Raw genomic sequence first — 20240 nt, 5'->3', positions numbered from 1 at the left:
CCAGCTAAGTGTTTATAAAATGGGCAACTAATGTAATGAATAGTGGCAGCACAACTCAAAAAAAAGAGTTTATTACTTGTATAATGGTACAATTTACTCATACAAAAGCAACATCACACTGGCTGATGTTAGCAGAGAATATTTTGGATTAACAGTTTAGAAGTGGCACATCACAACAACAACTTCCCCCTCTACAGATGACTCTGGTGAGCTGCAGTAAGCATCAGGTTGGTCTGGGTTTGTGCCCGCCCTCTCCGGGTAACAGGAAGTGCTGACTCAGTGCTCCATTGGCTCATCAGATGCAGGTCCAGCGGCAGGTTCATCTGCAGGCTGGGCAACCTGAGACACAAACACAAGCGTGGTTCAGCGCACAAACGTGAGGATCTGACCAACACTGACATTAATATTCAGTAAAAAGATTTAAGAGACTTCCAGGAGGTTAAATAGAAGCATCTCTAAATTGCACTGTCACAGCTTTGAGCAACGAGCACAACTGAAAGCTTGTTTATCCAAACTCACTCGAATTTGTGCAGCAATCGACATGGCAACAGATCCCAAACCTTAGCCTAACTTCACACCTCACTCCTAACCTTAACCAGGACCTCAGAAACAATGCTTTACTTCATTAGAACCAGGTTTTGGGCCCCATGAGGATTACTGGTCCCAACAAGATTGGTGTTTACACCAAAAATGGTCCCAATATGAACAGAAAAAAAAAAAAAAAAAAACACAGTTCAAACATTTGTCTTGACCCCAGAAGAAGTATGTGCATGTTATGTATATTTTAACAGGGGCTGGTTAATCACTAAGAGAGAGCTAGAATTACATCAGACCAGGTACCATCTGTCGCACCAACACAGTGCAGAAGATACAGAGATCGAGTTTGAGCTCATCACATGGTGCAGAACGACAAAGACAGTTTTCGCCTACCTTTCTCTGTGGCCTCTCCTCCAGTCCCTCCAGGAACGGGGCAACTTCATCGTCATCATAAATGACAAACTCCATTTCCTTTCCCACAATTCCGATGGAAACGTTCTGAGAGAATGACAAATATATGTGAGAAATGGCCTGTATACTATTGCATTTATAAGAAGATGGCAACATCTTCACTGTCTGCTGGGGTTTGATAACATTTTACTAAACCCGAATCCTGTCTGATTCGTTACAACACACAGATTTAGACAAAGGCGACTGCTCTCTCCTCTGCTAGGACTTGTGCAGCAGACAGGAGTGGGGAGAGTTGGCGTACCTTGGTAGTGAGGTCCTGCTCGGTGGGGAGGGTTTCTCTCAGAGCACGGAGGCCATGTTGGACCAGGTCATTCAGATTACCTGAGAAGAAAACAACTTGTTCTTAATGTAATGGTTTCCACCTGTTGCTGACACTGTTTGGTAATATAACTATGCAATTGTGAACTCTGAAGTTGCTAACAGAGATCTGTGAGTGACACTGATGTGTTCAGATTTCCAAAACTGCCATAATCTTACATATAATGACACTGTAATTAGGACATTAAAAATATAAACAAGGCTAGTAAGAGAAACATCATCTTACAGTCAGAGAACTTGTCCATGCATCTCTCCAGGTAGGTGCGAGCAGACTGAGAGCGCGCTCCGATGGACATGGCTTTGCAGTCAAAGTAGTTGGCTGACGGGCAGGTCTGGAAGATATGAGGTCCCATGTCCTGGACGACACACATCAAGTTAGTGAGAGTTACAAAATAAAAAACAATACTATAAATATATAAGAGAAGTATTTGACTGAGCAAACTTACATCGTAGCCAGCAATGAGGAGACCAACGCCGTAAGGCCTCCTTCCATACCTCTGTGTTGGGATTTGGGTTTCTGAAAGTTCAGTTAAGGTTCGCTGTTGCCTTTCACAATTATCTTACTTGTTAAAATAACAGATAGGCCAATTCACGCAAGAAAAACAGGCCAATATAACAACTAACAACACACACACACACACTCCAATAGATAGATATCATTACATTTTTACTACAGAGCTTGAAGCTAGCCGTAGAGAGGATACTGCTGCCAATAAGAGAGACGAGACGTGACGTGGGGAGGGGCCTGTCAAAGACAAATCTCGAGTCCAAGCACTCCTGACGCATGAAGTTACTGCGGGAGAGAGGGTGTGAGTATCATTTAAGAGGAGTTACATTCGTTGGTTCACTACAAAGCTTCATTCACACCATCAAGGCCGCTGTGACCTACCAGAGCAGTCTGGCATCAGCGGTCAGTCCGGCAATGGAGATGCCGACGTGGTTGTCGACATGGAGGATTTTCTTCTGGTGGGCAGCCAGTTCAGACTGGGCTCTCTGCATAAACATAAACACTATCATCCATGATCGAATATTTACCCTTCAACTGTCACTAATAATATACCACATGCTTTTTTTGTGTTTTGGTTTATTATAGTATATTTAAGTGTTCAATTAACTGGCAGATATCATAAATTCCTTGCATGGTTTCTATACATAATGATAAGCAGAGGGGAAAAATGTATAAAGAGAGCATTATACAGGGTTAAAACTTTTGTGGAAGAAGAAATACGGACAGACGAGATACTAAATGTACCTTTAGTGCCACCAGGACTGCGTGGGTTTTGGATTTGAGTCCTACAGTTGCAGAGCCTTGCTTCACTGCCTCCATGGCATACTCGATCTGATGGATTCGGCCCTGGACAAACATGAACAATGACTTATTATGGTTTTACATATTATGCAGAGACTTCTCAACAACACACGATCTTGATCTGCACGGACATTTATTCTCTTTAAGATGTGGGAGAAAGACAGAGGCTGAAACAAAGAGCCTTACCTGTGGGCTCCATACTGTCACATCGTTGTCGTACTGGTTGCGGAACTAAAGATAAAAACAAGACATCATTTTAAAAAAGGGACATTTAAAATAAAAATAACCAACAACAATATTAAAGGAGACGTAAGAGCTGAGCTGACATAGTTGTCTTGCATCATGAGCGGTTTTCCTCGGTTACACTCATGGACACACTAAGCTGAGACTTTTCTAGACTCGGGTTTTAAATTACAGCCACTAAATAATAGATAAACTCAGCTTGATGTGCAGCCACTCACCAAGGAGAATCATGCAACCGAATACAAGCATCATCACACTAGTCAGTGTTGTTAATAGTCATGCTCAGTGAAACAAACTTCTGCGGAAAGCTAGCTGATATTAGCTGGATTAGAGACGGAAGTTAACTGAATCGGTGCAGTGAGGAGTGACTGGAGTTATAACTGTGTGTCTTGGCTTCATAAACTAAGTTATTAGCCCGAAACTACAGGCCAGTAACTTGAGGGAGGAAAGCGAAAGTAAAAGAAGTGACACTTCATTTTGAGGCTAACACAGCCCGTGCTAACCTACACCTGTTAGCTACTTTAAGCTAGCCTGCTAACCATCTAACCGGCAAACGCAATTATAAGACGTTATTTAGCGCTAAACGAAATAAAGCAGGTTAATTAGAAACTTCATTTATTGTGATAAAGGCCAACAAATACCAGCAGTGAGCCGTTTCTTTACACACACACGCCGGTATCAATGCGGCTAACGTTAGCTTACAGTGTTTTGCTTACTCACAGTGCAGTCAAAAGTTAGCTAGCTAACGTTAGCTTGGTGTGAGCAAGTTTACCCTGTTTTCTGTGTTTCCAGATAATTTACACCACACAAACGCGCTGTGCAAATCATACACACTCCTTACATGATGTTAAATCGATCAACGTATTTCAAATTTCATTCATAGTTACCATCTCTGCTTCTGAAAGTGTCTCGTCTCCTCCGCCTGAGCACTGATCTGATCTTGATTTATTTTCCTGGAGGCGACGTCAGGGAAAACAGCAGAGCCCCGATTTCTAATCAGTGATCGATCAAAGAAAGATCGGCCTTTTTTTTTTTCATTTAATTTATTTCATTTTATTACATTTTTTAAAAAAATTTATTTAAAATTATTCATCCCCATTACACTGAAAAACTGAATATATTAAACGGTTGCATTTATCAGTAAAAGCTGACAGTGAATTTGTTTGTATTGATTTTCACGTCAGATAAACAACACAATCACCAAAAACAGCAATAATTTTACAATTTCACACTTGTATAGCGTTGGAGATTATTATTTGGTAATTAGAAAAGAATTACTGACTAAAAATCTAATTTAAAGTTAGGGAATTTGTATAAAACTCCAAAACCCAAATAAAAGAGTTTTATTATTTTCAGCAGGATAAGGAATATCTTTATTCCTTATCGGCATCGGGAGCTTAGTTGCAGTCTAAAGTAATTTTTTCCTTCTTTTTCCGCAGAGCCACAGACGCAGTGTGTGTACATGAACACTGGGTGGCAGCAGTAAATTAGAAGAAGAGGCTGCCTGCATCATATTATTGTGAACACTGACTAGAAACACACAGTCCTGTTGCACATCAAATGTTCCAGGGGGAAGATGAACTAGTTGTTCTGTAGACAGCAGAATTGGCTTTTTAATGCTCCTTTGTAGATGTTTCTTCATGTCAGATATGGAGAAGTGTGATGAAATCTACACTGAGATGTTTCCTTTTAGATTAAATGTAGTAGATTTGCACAGAACTGATGCGGTTTAGCTCAGTTCTGTTTTCTGAGCTGACTTGTATTGTGTTACTACAGCTGCTATTTCAGCTGCGTGTGATTTATGAGCTCATTCTTAAATGTCAAATAAACTAAAACATCCACTAACTGAATTTTACAGGTAAATAAATAAACAATGCAAAAAAACCCCATGATGTCAACATTTGCAAAAAGTCAAACTCAAAATTCATGTTGTAAAAAGAAGTCAGCAGCAGTTCATGTGTCTCATTCTTTAAAAGGTAAATGCCACCCATTTTAATAATTCACATATGTTATTTCTGTGCCACGGAGCACTTCAGTCGATAATTCTCATCCACTGAGCTTTTGTAAAACTGGAGGGGTAACACATGACCTTTAAACTAGAGTACTAGACCTGCCTCTCCTCCGTAGACAGCCAACTGGACTTTGTTGAAGTCAGCAACTTATTTATTATCAATGAAGCGGCCGCTGATGCCACCTGCATCACAGACACACAGTCTTGATTTCTGTCTTTGGGAAAGTGCCCCCATGTCAGACAGACTTGTCTTTCAGCCCACTGAAATATCAACGTTAATCCTTAAAACAACAGCGTTGTCCTTCAACGTTTTCAGGTAGCAGTCACTTAAAATGGATCTGGTTTTAGAGACGAACCAATAAATCTGTATAAAGCCTGAAAACTGACTCATCTTGATAAGTTTCTGAATGTTTCTTTATGACGATCAACACATTTCAACCAGCAGCAACCTGCATTTGTCACATCTATCTATCTATCTATCTATCTATCTATCTATCTATCTATCTATCTATCTATCTAGCAACTGTGCATCAGATGTATTTTCACTTTTCATACTTTTAGCACTAATATTCACATTGAAGTGAGCTTTTAAACTCAGGACTTGAGGACTTGAGTGTTTTTATGTCGTCGTATTTCTTCTTTTACTTAAACAAAGGATCCGAGTACTTTATTCCACCACTGCTGAGCCCTTTCTGGGTCTTGCAGAGGATGTTAAAGCTCTGCAGGATGCTGATAAGTGAGTGGTGGGTTTTTACCAGTGAGCCTGTAATAAATGATGCCTTCCACAGGTGCTGTGAACCTCAATCCCTCCTAACACATACATGCAGACTGCGTATTCTCGGTGGCTCAACAAATTCTTACTTAAATTCAAACTTATATAGACGTTTTTTTTTTTCTTCTAGGTGTTAAGTCACTTTTAATAGCGTGTGAGTTATTATAGTTGTATTTTTCATTACTTTTTATTTTCATTTTGTCTTTAATTTTTGTTGTCAGTTTCCAGAATGCATTTGCTCATTTAACTTTAGTTTTTGTTGTTTAAAATGTTAAGTTTTAGTTGAGTTTTTACTCATTTCAGTTTTATCATAATAAGGGGGTATTTGTCAGGGTTGAATAAGTTCAGAATTGGTTTTATAATACAAACCCAGTTGACTCCCAGTCATGTAGACTTCCCCGCGTCAGTAACCAGCTGCACCGACGCCTCCTCAGGCTGCTTCTGTTGACACATTTGACCAAACAGACAAAGACTAAAAACATTTCTGTAGATTTTTATTCCATTTTGGTTTGTTTTAGAAATACACAATATACAGTTGGTTTTCATTTTTTCTAGTTTTTATTGTTATGTAATTTAATTTACAACTAGTTTTACTTTTTAGTTTTAGTGAGGGGGAATTGCTCTGCAGTCAGAGAAATGCCCACTAATGGCATCATCCTCTTGTCTGTGTCTGTTTTTAAGCTTCGGCTTTTTGTCTCTGTTAATGATATCTGATGTACCCTTGATCCGGGGAGGGGGGAGTAGGGTGGGTGGGTGAATTAGTAGGGCTGTGCTGACGAGCTCTCCTCCTCTGCCAAGGCAGCAGCAGCACGGCGGCAGCCATTACATCAGCGCGCCAACCTCCTCCTTTGTGATTGAGATTGTAGGAGCCGTGCTGAGCTCAGCATGTTTTTTTCCTGGGGGCCTCATTTAACTCTGCCAAACGGCCCCCCGTTTAATTTTTCAAATGGAGAGCAGCCTGAGTCACTGTGTGATGGGTCCAAGCCACGCTGTGGACTCTGCGCTCGCACGTGGTGGCGGGGGAGATGGAGGCGGAGGTGTTTCAAGGAGTAGAAGAGAGTGTGAGCGCTCTCATTCCTCCACCCATTCATGGTTTTCAGTTTGTTTTAATCACATGGGGAAAGAGTGAAGCCCTGCTGGTTTGAGAGCTTCATGAATTCCCTTATGTTTCGTTGAGTAATGAATGATAGCAACACATCAGCAGTGTACACCCAAGCATATATTTTTTTAATATACAATTAATTTTGCATCCTGTGTGGCAAAATATCCCACAACCCCCACGCCTTGTTGCTTAAAATAGGTCAGCAATGTGTCTTAGCTTGGAAAATGACTGGACTAATGAGCGGGAAAGGTGGCAGCTCTGCCAAGGTTGCATTAAGCTGGCAGCCATCCTATAACAAGGTGGGTCAGGGGTCACCAGCGTCACAGCAAAATGAGGAAAGCCACCTCAGCCCCTCCCCTCGGCACTGTTTTATGGGTCTGAATACTGTATGTCATCACTGACGTTAACATTTCCTTACAGCAAAGGCCAGAGCATACGTGTGAGCGGCGAGGTGAGGTGGGAGTCTTGCAGAGATTCTGTTCGCTGCCGTCCGTTCGCTGGTGTTGACGAAAGCGCTTATGCAGCATTTCAGTAGCAAATGGCTGAAGAGGCTTTTTCTGGCTCAAAAAAAAAAAAGCAGTACATTGTGCGACACTTAATAATATCAGTAGTTAGATAGCTAGTCTCTTTGCTCAGTTTATGAGCCTAAGAATAGACAGCTAATGTAGGAATTACATACATATGTTATCTCATGTCAATATGGAAGAAGCTCACTTTAAACCACCTGATGCCAGCAAGCATTACACACATACGCACTGACTTTTGAGTCACTCAAATGTCGGCTAGCAGTAATCATGTTGCTGTGAAAAGTGCGAGAAGGGAACGCCGTCCTGGAAGAAGCTGATTTCAGTCATTATGTTAACAGTGATTACAATTTTCCTATCCATCATTTTCATTGTTTTAATGCCAGGAAATGCACCCACACCAGTGGCGCAGTACCGTAATCCATCATTTTAATGTTCTGATTGCATCTGACCACAGCTCACAGAATAGAAGTTTTCAACTTTTTTTTAGCACTCTTACTGGAGAGGTTAAAGGTTAAAATGATGATAAAACTGTTTCCCAAGACAAATTTACTGTAGATACACACAGATACAACGTGACAGAAGAGGGTTGGACTTCCATTTAGTTCATTTTGTTGGAAAAAGCTGTGGCAGGTGAAAGACTGTAAGAAGAACATATTCCAACACAAGCTCTGCTCATTAATACTCATTTTCAGAATAAAGTGTGGTGGAAGTCAAAATTCAGAGATGAACAGTAAATTCTGCTGGCTGCTCTTCCAGTTTGGTCTCTGAGATCTCTCAGAGGAGGACGCCCACTGACTTCAGCATCAGCAGCAGGGAAATCTTTTTGTCATTCAGTGTTAGAGGGATGGGTGAAAGTGATACAAGATTAAAAATACACATTGTAAGAATAAGAATAAGAATAAGACCGCCTTTATTTATCCCGGAGGAAAGTGTTGTGCCAGAGTGCGATACAGAGGTCGTCACAACAATAAAAAATATTAAAATACAAAATTGAACAGAAACTTAGACACAATAAAACACTATTAAATAGTCTGTCCCTTTTTTAAAACAAAAAGTACAATACAAAAAGTATTGTAACTGTATCAAATACACGCAATGCATCAGGATAAACCTTTTCCACGGGAGCATGAGATCCCCATACATACATTAACATACACACTTCAGATTTTAGCTACCCGTGAAGCTATTCACCTGGAGCCCATCTAGAGTTAGAGTACCACTAAATATTACCACACTAAAAAGCAAAATGACGTTTTTTATTTGCCATTCAGTTACTGAGATCATGAGAGACGGCTAGAACAACTCAGATTTGGCTACCACACCTCCCTCCTCTTCTCAAGTTAAAAGCAGAAAACGCAGTGGAAAGCCCAACAAGCTGTCTGTGCTTGATGGAGAGCACTTCAAGATATTTCTAAACCAAAGTAAGCTGAATATTTTGGCAGTGATCGGCCAAAGTACACTTTCCAAAGTGTTACAAGAAATGGCTACAGCATCTCAGCGTCTTACACGTGTGTGTTAAACCGGTCAAACATTCTCAGGGCTTTCTAAAGTGCTTTTATACCACGGCTCTGAAATGTATTTTCCCAAAAAATTTCCCAAATGCTAACATGAGCTTTGAAGGACAGCTCGCAATATTGTGTGATGTCATTGGGAAGACTTCCTGGAACAAGAATATAAGCAAACATTAGCATCTGAAGTTCAAAAACAACATATCTAATCTTTTGCTTTGTCATGTTGACAGTTCAAAAGCGTTCTGAGCTCCTATTGGTCAACGTCATGATTCCACGTCGTGGAATTTGTCATACAAGACGAGAGAAGGCAAAAAATGATGACTCTGATACCGTACACGGGGAAATAACAATCATTTGTCACGCCTGACGCCCATTTTTGTTCATAAGATGCCCTAAGTCTGTCAAGTTGGGTTATTATGGGGCTGGAAGCACTGAGCTCAGCAATAATCTGCTTAATGCACATTTTCTCTTGTTTTAATTAAAGCAAAATAGATTTCACCCAAGCTGCAAATACATGAGAAAATAACTGTGATTAAAATTCTTTAAGCAGACAGAGAGGCTTCCATCTGTGTTAGTGATTTGAAATCACAATTGTTCCTCGTCATTGTTCTGGATAGCAGGGAAATACAGTAATGTAAAGATGTCTGACGCTATTACGATAACACAGCCTGAGCTAATTTGAGAACTAATGCACCAGAACCATTTGTTCATTTGTCATCCCGTGTCTGTGTCAATGCAGAAACATCTGATGATGCCAAGCCTACATGGAGACATCCAATCATTACTTTGGCTCTCCAGCAAACATTTAAGCACTGATTGCATTTGCTCATCTAGCACTGCAGTTTTGGAATAAAACTAATGTGAGTAGTCACTTTTGGAGATGAGAGCATTGTCTTATGTCACATAGCACTGTGCTGATCTGTTTAATATCCACAAAATATTGTTGGACAGCAGCAAAAAAAAAAAAAAAAGTCAAAACCTTAATTGATACAGCAAATCAACTGACACCCTCTGATTGATCTGAGTTAGTGTCTGTCAATCTTTTTTCCTGTGATGACAGCACAAGAGCTGGAACTATTTGGGAGAGGTTAAAGCTCGGCTTTGTCATGAGTCACCCATTTCATTTCGTTGTCAACTTCTGATCAGATTTTTCCACACAATTAGGTTTTTCCCAGTCGATGAATGTTTGACACCAAAGTCAGTCTGCTGTGTGATACATCAGTCTGATTTCTGACTCAGTTCAATGAGCCTCACGCTGATGCCACACATTTATTTCTGTTCCTTGCTATTCGGTTCTGGTCGTTTAAATGTTGAAATTATGTTTGTGCACTTCCTCTTAAATAGCTGTTAAAGCCTCTAATACTGTAAATTAGTTTGTTGTAAACTCAATAATATCATCAGACTTTATTATCCTCATCTGGATTGACAGTGTGGGGATAGAGTCAGAGCTACAATACTCATCTATTAGAAATGTTAAATTAAGTTTCTATAGTAGGCAAACCTGTTGTCATATCAAATCATTTCTCATTCATTTACCAGTGGTCTTAAAACTGCTTGTTAATAATGATACAGACATTCGACCATGTGTCTTATTAAACGAGTTGGAAACTTAAACCTGCAGTAATTGATTTTTTGCCCACTTGAGGGCAGCAGAAACCAGCTGCAAACACAACATTGACATATCATCACCTTTTACGTTGATATGATGGAAGTTGCTAAATGAGGCCTATACATCCAGCACTTACTGACCAACCAGTATGTAGGTCCAATATTCACTCTCTTTTAGCTCTGTTTTTGGTCTCTACCAACTCCTGATGGAAATATATGGCTGTTTAGCCGCTAAATGCCCCAGTACAGTTGGGCGCTAAGCAGGTAGTTTACAGTGAAATCATCAGTGATTTCTACTGGAAACAGCTGCCTGCTGTAGATGAGAACAATGAGCGTGACCCAAAAACCAAAACAATTAGCTGAAAGATGCTAACGGCACCATGGAGATGAATATATATGAGAATACAGTCAATAAGTCAATTGTAGCCTCATTACCACATGGCCAAGCTTATTTAGAAATGTTATAATGGTATTTAATATTTTTAAGATAGAAAACACAAGATAAACATGATATAGTAGAACCATTTAGTAGGCTTCTATTCTGCATTTATGTACCACAATTTCTTGTTACCTATTGGCTGACTTATACGCTATAAAATTGACCAGTGAATTTGGCTCTAATATAGATATTATACAACTCTGCATCTCTAATGTTATTACATGTAAATAATACATGATAATATAATATAATATAATATATATATATATATATATATATATTTTTTTTTTTTTTACAAATAATGCCCTTGCGTTAAATGGATTTCATTTTATATTAGTCAAAACAACATTAACAATATGACACTGGCATAAGAAATAAGTAAAAAGAGCAGACGAGACAGTTACTCAAGATACAAAATATGAGAGAATTGCTCAAGTGGAAACTGGAGCCTGTGCAGCTCAATGCATTTCTTTAACAGACAACTAAAGACAAGCAGACAGCGAATAGTTTTGTCAAAACTAACTGAAATATCCCCCTGCTTTAAATTTCATGTGATACGACCTTTATGTGCTTAATGTAGGATTGACATGAAATCTCGTGGATTCAGTGTCGGCATGTGTGACTGATTGAAATGATTACAGGCTGATATAAATACCCGCTGTCTGATTTGTGAGAGCCATTGCTATGCGATCATGTCATCAGCTTCGACGACTGGTTTTATCCTGACATTGTGTAACTACGTATCTTTGGTTACAGCACAGCAAGCATGACAGCAAATGAGGACAGAGGAGGCCTGTCAATCAATACTTACTGAGAGGAAGAAGTCGAGCAAACAGTCTGTACACACAGGAATACTGGTTCATAGCAAAAGGTTAGCTCAATTTGATATTTATGCTGTTTGACTCTTGGAATATCCAATGAAATACACATTTGGAAGGCTTAAGGGAATCATTTCACTATAGGAAACAATGTTTTGCTAATGTTTTAAAGCCAAAAACTGTTCTTTCCCTCTGAGAAGTGAGAAGCATGTCAGGTTTTTATTTAAAAAAAACCCCCATCCGCTGATGAAATGAAGAGCTATGGCACGACTTAGAGCGTCTGTGATTTGGCACTTAATGGGCAGGAGACACTTTGGTGGCAACGTTTAGGTGGGTGTGTGATCAAGTGTTGTTCTGGAGACACCTGGCTGCTCTGGCTAATCTATTCATTAAACCCCCTTAATGGCCTCTTGTGCTTCAGGATCCATCATGTCACAATAATAGCTTTTACGAGTGAAGGGCGCTTTTAACTGCATTTGACTGATTGGAAAAACTGTCCCATTTCTGGTGGCGGAGGAAAAAAATGCAATGGTTGAACACACCATATTAATTTCATTGCCATGCCGGCCAAACCATTAACTGGTAGACTCTATTACGTCAACGAGGGTGACATAACAAGGGGAAGAAGAGGTTCATGGGTCAGGAATTTGATGGTCCACAATTTGAGATATTTTCCTCTGAAAGGGAGAACAAGCTCTCCGAAAGATGATGAGTACTCTCTGGTGAGACACACTGCAAACTTTTTATAAAGCAGCATAGTGTACAAGAACAATGACAAAGAAAGAAGAAAGAGCTAATGAAAGTAAAAAAACCTCAGTGAAAAACCCTGAAGACACTAAAGATGGTGCAAGAAAGGACTAAGTGCACTCTGACAGAAGAAAAAAGAAATGGGGTACAGAAAAAGAATGTTTATTGAAACCTTTGTATTAAAAAGCCTCCATCGAAAATGGCAGCTTTTGGTAAAACAATAACGTTAATAAAGATTTTTCTTCTCTGTTTCATTGTAACTTGAGCATTTTGGAGTCACGCTGAGAGCCAGAAATTTCCAACTCTCAGCTTTGCTGCAGAGGCAGAAATGATGGCAGATTCTTGGGCCTCTGCCAGGCTTTATAACCGCAGAACGGTTAACTTTCTATAAATACCACGGGACGCGCTCCAAGTTGATCAAGTGTGATTGAATCTGAAATGACTCCAAAGATGAGAGCCAAGTTTCCTTAAGATACTTCAGAGGAGCTGCTTGCCCCTGCCCAGCTTTTGACAGGGCACCAGACTGAGTCACTCCGCGGTTTCTCAAGGTGCATCAGAGTTATTCAAGCAAAAATAATGGTTGCAATGCACAAAATCTCAAGCAGCATTGGTATCTTAAAAAGACAGTCGAGCTATGTTTGTGTAGGTGATCCAGTTTGTTTTATTCTTGGAAGATGTCGTGAAATATTAGTTATATTAGAGGGCCTGATCATTCTGTTGTGTAATTATATTGACTATTTGCTAAATTCAGCCTTGCTCAGCTTCTGTTGTTTTACATGTCAGACAGTTTAAAATGACAACGATAAGAGATTTGTCACTGAAAATCGTACTAATTTGTAGAACTGCAGATTTCAGCCAGAGGAAACAAAAGCAGTCTTCTAATTTTCGGCCAGCGACGGTCGATTCAGCCGTCAGAAACTACAACTGTTCGGAAATGTGACTAGCTAGTTAGGCTAATGTTAGCACCAGGAGTACAAAAACATTGTATCTGTGAATTTTTAATGTTTCCAGCGAACTCATTTTAACCTCAAAACCATGTAAAAGGCATTTTAAACATACACTTGATAGCTACACGCATGAACGGCAATCTATTGATAGTAAATCAATCAATTTCTTCATTTATGTCTTTATCTTATGTGCGGAAACTGAAAGGCTTTTGGTTTGTTGACTTAACCTCAGACTTAATACAAACTTTACTTTCAATAAATTTAAGGACTATTGAGAAAATAAGCAGCAGATTAACAGGTAATGAAAATAATTGTTTTGTTAAGGACACGAGGTAGGTGTGGACCCAAGTGCAGGGTTACAAAGAAGGTTTATTAACAAAAGTGAGAGAAGAATAAACCAACAAAATCACCACAATGGGGAAAATGAAGCACTGGCAAGTAAAAAACCAAAAATCACTACGAGGGGAAAAACAGCTAGGGCAGGTGAAGCGTGGCAGGAAGCCGGAGACCGATCGGTAGCATTCACAAGAAACATGGGAACAGTCTGACAAAGGAGTCGAAGGCAGGCCATCTTAAAAAGGGGAGTCTTAATGGGGATGATTAGGATCAGGTGTGTCCTGCTGCCCCTGAGGAGGTCGGCTCCGCCCCTGCAACACTCCAGCACTGCAACACAAAAACAGAACACAAAAGTAGGAAAAACACAACCATGACATGTTTAGTTTTACCTTGTTTCCAAAGTTACAAAGTGGTCTTTTAATGACTGATGTACTCTGTGTGTGTGGACTCGGTTACTGCTGTACAAACTAACAATCGCAGCTTATGTTACTGCGGACAAACTCCCTCCTCACTCCTCATGTGTTGTTTTAGAAAGGCTAAAAAAAGACACCACCCTCCCTCCTAAGTCTTTAAAAGCAGAATATCCCTCTTACTGGAGCTCCACGCCACATCACTTCAGCATGTGGAGAAATCCAAAGTTTGATTTGTGTCTCATTGGCTTCAGCCTGTGAGGTCCCAGCTGTGTTTGCATCGGCGTCTGGGACTGAGAGGTCTTTCCTTTTAGAAGAAAATGTGAGTGGATCAAATAAATGGCTTGATGATTCTCATAATGTTTTGTATGGTCGAGCTGGCAAGCATAATCGCTGCACAACTCAAATCCAATTCCGCCATATTTCTGCTAGTCGGGTCACCTCATTCATTCTTGCGTAATCGTGATAAATACGACTCCCAGCAGGCACTTTTTCCGAAACTCAAACTCCTTCGTGTTGCTCTGCCCGTCCACAGCATTTGTAAGTGTCTAGCTATAGATTGCTGAGAGGTCTCTTTTTTCTCCTTTGCTCCTTTTTCTTGAATGAATGGTGAGTAGATACAAGCAAGCCTAGCGTGGAGGCCAACACCCCCCCCCCCCACCTCCCCGCGCTGTGATATCGAAGGCCCCTGATTGATGCTTTGAGGTTTCAGCGACTGAATGTAATCTCCCTAATGTCTGAGGATGAACAACGGCAAACGCCTGGAAAATTGGAGCGCCCTGCGTGCTCCTTGACATTTTACATGCTTCCTTAACTGACGACGTGTCCCCCCCAAATGTTAGCGTGACCTTCTACTCAGCCAACAGATAGAACAGCATGTTCAAGAGCGTAACACCGGTTGGAAGCCACATATCTTCCACTCCGACTGTTCCCGCTAACTCTGGTGAACGCTCCATCCCAGGTGTTCAAACACAGTCCCTCTTCTCCGTGATGTAAAACCACCAAGCGACACCAGTTCCACCGCTTGTACTTGTGTTTAATCAGGTGGCGAGCCTCTTTTGTGGTGGCAAGCCACTGATTAGATTCCGAGATTGAGAGCCATTACAGGGGGCTGCAGTTGGATAATGACTTAAGTGCTGTTTCGCCTTCCTTTCTCTTCAGGAAGTGATTTATCTGGATGGGCCAGGCCTTAACTGACTGGGAGGTGCCCAACAGTGAGCAGTGACATTCATAGATCATATCGCCCTGCTCTGACCCTATCAACACCCACTGTCCTCCCAAAGCTGATTTATGGTTTCTGTACATGGAAAAGTATTGCATTATAACACTGGTTACATTCACAGCTGGCGAGATGGGATCTTAATTTCACTGGTTCTTGTCCTTCACCTAGTAAGTTACCAATATGTCAGTGGTCTTGTTTCATTTTAGAGTGACGTGTGATACGGCTAGAGCTGAAATGATCCGCCGATTAATAGATATATTAATCTAATATATCAAAAATACTTTGATTAGCCATTTTAAAGTAAAAACATCATCAGGCTTTTGTTGACTTTTGCGTTTGACACTTAGACCAACTTATTAATCACAAATAATAGTCTGATTGATCCGTAATGGAAACTAGAAAAGCCAGACCTAACCATCATAACCTGATCTAAACCATACTCTTACAGAGGTCATTATCATTCATGTCACTCATTAGTTGCAGCTGTTTTCTTTGATTTTCCCTTTTTTTAACAACGGTTGAATGATAAAGAAAATATATATATATTTTTTTTAATTCATTTGAATGCAGCCCACATATCCTAATCCTAAACTTTACTTTGTAAAACTGACCTGTTTGCATTCACCAGTGTCTCACTTGAGTGACAAGCTAATATATGTGGTAATGCTATTGCAGGCAGTTGTATTTTTAAAAGGCAGCAAACAGTTGAATCAACAATGTTTTCCACACATTACCTGTTAGTTTCCTCCACTATAGCATAATCTGCTCTGGGTAACAAGGCATGTAAAAGATCAAACTGCCTATTGCACTTAAAACAAAAAATATTACAAACAAAAAATATTTTATATTCCTCACATTCAAATGGTCTCTGGCCTGATGGATATAACTAATGCTTTTCAGCATGAAACAGTGCAACTGACAAAGCACTGTCTGTAAAAAAGAAGAAAAAGAAGAAATAACATGGTGAATATAAAACACATTATTGTATGTTTTAATTCTGAAGTGTTTATTTCATATGAATTGGCTTTTTATAGGAACAATGTCAGAGGGTTTTCAGTAAACAGTGATTCACAAGCTTTGTGTCATGTAGAATAATCGCATCTTCAACAGTCTGAAAGTCAATCATCCGTGTCCATTGACAACTTCCTGCATTTCCCAGAATGCCCTTCATCAAGCCTCAAAGGACTGTCTTCATTTATCTGTTGGTGTCGAGTATTGAAACCCGTAGCCGTAAATTGCTTTTCCTTTTCTAAAAATCACGAACGCACTCATCAGTCTGTTTTTAATCGTTGGCTTTACAGGTTATTGAAAGCGAAACAACAAATATCCTCTGAGGATCCAATATCCAATGTCCAGCTAACTTCACCCTAATTGTTTTGCGTAGGTGGAGAGAGCAATGGCAACAGCTGTGAGCTGAGAGATACTGTGCGCCCTGTACAAACACTGCATGCATTGTGGCTTCATGTCATGAAGGAGCACTGAGCCTACTGTAGGTCATCGTTAAGGCAGTGCGAGTCACTCGTTGTTTGGCCGCTCATTTTGAAGCCACTGACTAATGTTTATACGGCCACCACCATGTTGCTGTGTTCTGGAGCCCAAGTAGAGCATGGAGAAGGAGTTCGGCCAGGGCAGTGGCTCCCATCCTGGGGGTTAGACCCCTCCAGGGTGTCGTAAGATAAATCTGAGGGCCGTGAGATGGTTAACAAGATTGGAAAGCAGAACACACAAAGCAGATGGGATGTTTGGTGTTTTGTGAAATACTGGATGACCACTTAAAGACTCTAACAATTATTAGAATAAACTGGAAACTGCTAAATGGACATAAATGGAAGCAAATTAATAGGATGTCAAAAGAAAACATGAAGGTTTTCAAAGTTCCCTTGGTTGGTGTTTGCAGGTGCAAATGTGTAATATAATATACTGTGACCAGAAACAGTGATTTACTGCAACCATAGACTGTATATGATAAATGGTCACATCCACCGTGTTCTCAAGGCTCGATTTTGGCATTTTCAAAATTGCCATCTTTGATTTTGGAGCCAAAAGAGGAGTTTTTCCTTCCATCTCAGATTAAAATAGCTCCACCTTTATCAGCTGCAACATTAGATTCAAGATTCAAAGATTCAAGATTCAAGATTCAAGAGACTTTATTGTCACATGCTCAGCAGCTACATGAAGCAATCACTGGCAGTGAAATTCTTGTGTCTCTGGTTCCCGGTGACACTGCTAACAGTATCAAGTAAGTAATATAAATAAGGTATATATAACTAAAAAAATAATAAGACAATAAAATAAAATGTACAGCTAAATAGATAATAGATAAATAGAGAATATAATAGAGGACATTAATGCAATCCAATAATATTATATACATTTGAATACTTTTAATTTTGGTATACTTATGCGAAAATTACTTGTAACGGAGTATTTCTTCAGTGTGGTATTACTACTTTACTGGAGTAAAAACATCAGAGGAAACCTTCCACCACGGCCTACATGTGTGTGTTTTGCAGGTATTGAATTTTATCGACACACATGACATCCTGAACAGTCCCCGTGACATATGGCAGAGCATTTGAGCTTGTGCACTGATGCCATTGTGTGTGTGCATGGCAATAAACATACCTATACATCACCTCTTTGATGAGCTCAGTCATCACGTTGATGCTTACAGCAGCAGTCTTACATGTCCAGTGTTTGCAACATAACTAATGTACCTTTAGAGCTGAGCCATTAAGATGACATATAGCATAACGTTTGTTCACATTCAATAGCAGCAGAACAGCAGCAGCTGCAGACATAGCAGCAGTCGTTGCGTCCCCAGTAATAACTCACACTAGAGCGAGTGAGTTAATCGCAGCCGGGGGAGGCCCGGTTTCAAAGGTTATCATATCGACTCAACGCTCAAAAGTTTTTTCAGGAAAACTCTGAAGGAGTCAGGACGGCCTGTGCAGCTCCCTAGGGTGCACTGTGACGCAGATGACCCAAAAGGAATGCCCACGCTGAAAATATGAGCACATATACGTAAGCATGTATGTACAGCGCAGACACACTCACCCACACGCAGGAATACAATATATAGACCCAGAGCCGCACACAGAGACGGGTGTGTGCTCATGTAACACACATACTGTCGGCTGAAAACCAAGAAAAGGCACCAAGGAAAACAACTTTATTTTTACCTACCCTCGTTGATATAAACAGGGTGGACAAAATAAGAGAAACACCTGCATCCTTCAAAATGACCACGCAGTTCGAATCAACAGTTTCAACAGAAACCCTTTGTGAAGGGAGGATTCATCGCAGGCCTGTTACTGAATTAAAGTGTGGTGGTTTTAGCTGGGTGTGCCTAATAAACTGGCACCTGTGAGTGTCTGCAGACTTGGTTTTAGTAGAGGGTTTTTATTTGGGGGAGTTTTTCCTTATCCAAACTGAGGTCCAAGGGTAGAAGGTGTTGTATATGTTGTGCAGAATATAAACCAAGTTTGTTAAGTTTTATATCATCAAAATCAATGACAACTAAGATAAAGACACTGTTAGTAGATTTATTAAAGCCATTGCTTATATATTTATGCAGTGATAGCAAATTAAAATTTTTTTAAACATCCTGGTGAAATGATCTCAGTGTCCTCAGAGCATTACCTTTTTTGATACTAGCACTGGGCGGCACCAACAATTGGAATTTTCAGATTTAACATCTTACTCTTTACTGGTTACTCTGTGGTATAGTCAGTGTTATCTTGTTGGACAGTTTCACACCAAACCAACAGCTCTGAGTGAAAGCTCTTAAAAACCCAGTTATATAAATGGAAACCTTTAAAGCCTTTTTTTAAAATCATTTTTATTCTACTGGCTTTATGTTTTTCACACACCTATGCGGCACCTTGTATCACTGAACTTGAAAGACATTGTAGAAATAGAAAATTTACTTTGGCTACTTATTATACTACTACATATTTTACTCATGAATATGAATACTTCTGAAGGTTTGGCACTTATGTAGTGCATTGTTGCTGCACCACACACTGGCACTTTCTATTTTGTATTGTATATTTGCATTTTGTATAAATTGTATTTTTAATTTCTGTTCATTTCAGTTTTTTGCACTTAAAAAGGGGCTCAAAGTTTCGGTCATGAGGCTGAAGCCGTCAGAAAAAGTTAGAATTCATGAAAGAAGATAGTGATCTCCTGCTGAGTTTCAGTCTGTCCAGCGCTGTGTGATAGATTAGGACAGTAGATCTGCAGGTAGAATAGTGACGTAGATTCGTAGCTGTGGCTTGAGACCCGGCAGCTGTCTATTCAGCGGTGATTTAGCGTCTGACATGGGTGAGCCTCGTGGCTCAATAGCACTAAAAGGCTCATCCTGTCTAATGGGGTTCCTCTACGACACAGACAAGGAGAGGCAACCCCTCCCCTTCTTTCACTGTGACATACAATCCAGAACACACACAGACCTACTGTACAGCCATTCATTTTATCCACTGTGCAGAGATGTGCACACACATCTACTGTATACACACACACACACACACACACGCCACCCTGCACACTAATGAAAAGGAAGGGAATTGAAACGACGGTGCACCAACTGTTGTGTAATTGCTTTTGAGAAACGGCTCTTGTTGGAGGCTGTCATCGATTGGTCTTTACCGAGGAGGACAACTCGTTTACTCAGTGTGTGGGAGAGGGCCCGGGCAGCAGTGATCATTACTGGACTGACTCTGGCATCACTTTATTAACTCAGCGTGGTTTGATGTTTCACTGAAGTGAGGGGGGGATTTTCTTGTACTTAGCTGAGGTTTTTATTGCATATAGTAAGTGCTGTGAGAGAAGAAATATGTTTCAGGTTAACCATATTGATAAAAATGAAGTGAATTAAGTCGCAGTAGTTAAAAATTGCACAATGCTTTGT

The 20240-nt window shown here is 40.1% G+C and overlaps 1 protein-coding gene across 1 annotated transcript; it reads right to left on the bottom strand.

Annotated features, from left to right (window-relative positions):
* Window positions 1-55: 55 nt before the first annotated feature.
* psma1 (proteasome 20S subunit alpha 1) lies at window positions 56-3836 on the bottom strand. The gene is made up of 10 exons (XM_070830282.1): window positions 3766-3836; window positions 2822-2866; window positions 2579-2680; window positions 2216-2319; window positions 2031-2119; window positions 1773-1843; window positions 1553-1682; window positions 1250-1329; window positions 931-1035; window positions 56-339 (listed from the first exon to the last, which is right to left on the bottom strand). The coding sequence occupies exons 1-10, from the start codon at window positions 3766-3768 to the stop codon at window positions 277-279; spliced, it is 792 nt and encodes a 263-aa protein (XP_070686383.1). The 5' UTR covers window positions 3769-3836; the 3' UTR covers window positions 56-276.
* Window positions 3837-20240: the final 16404 nt, after the last annotated feature.

This window comes from Pempheris klunzingeri, chromosome 5 (assembly GCF_042242105.1).
Source record: "Pempheris klunzingeri isolate RE-2024b chromosome 5, fPemKlu1.hap1, whole genome shotgun sequence".
Taxonomy (NCBI): domain Eukaryota; kingdom Metazoa; phylum Chordata; class Actinopteri; order Acropomatiformes; family Pempheridae; genus Pempheris; species Pempheris klunzingeri.
The sequence above is the reverse complement of the archived record's forward strand: the minus strand, read 5'-3'. Positions and strand labels throughout refer to the sequence as shown.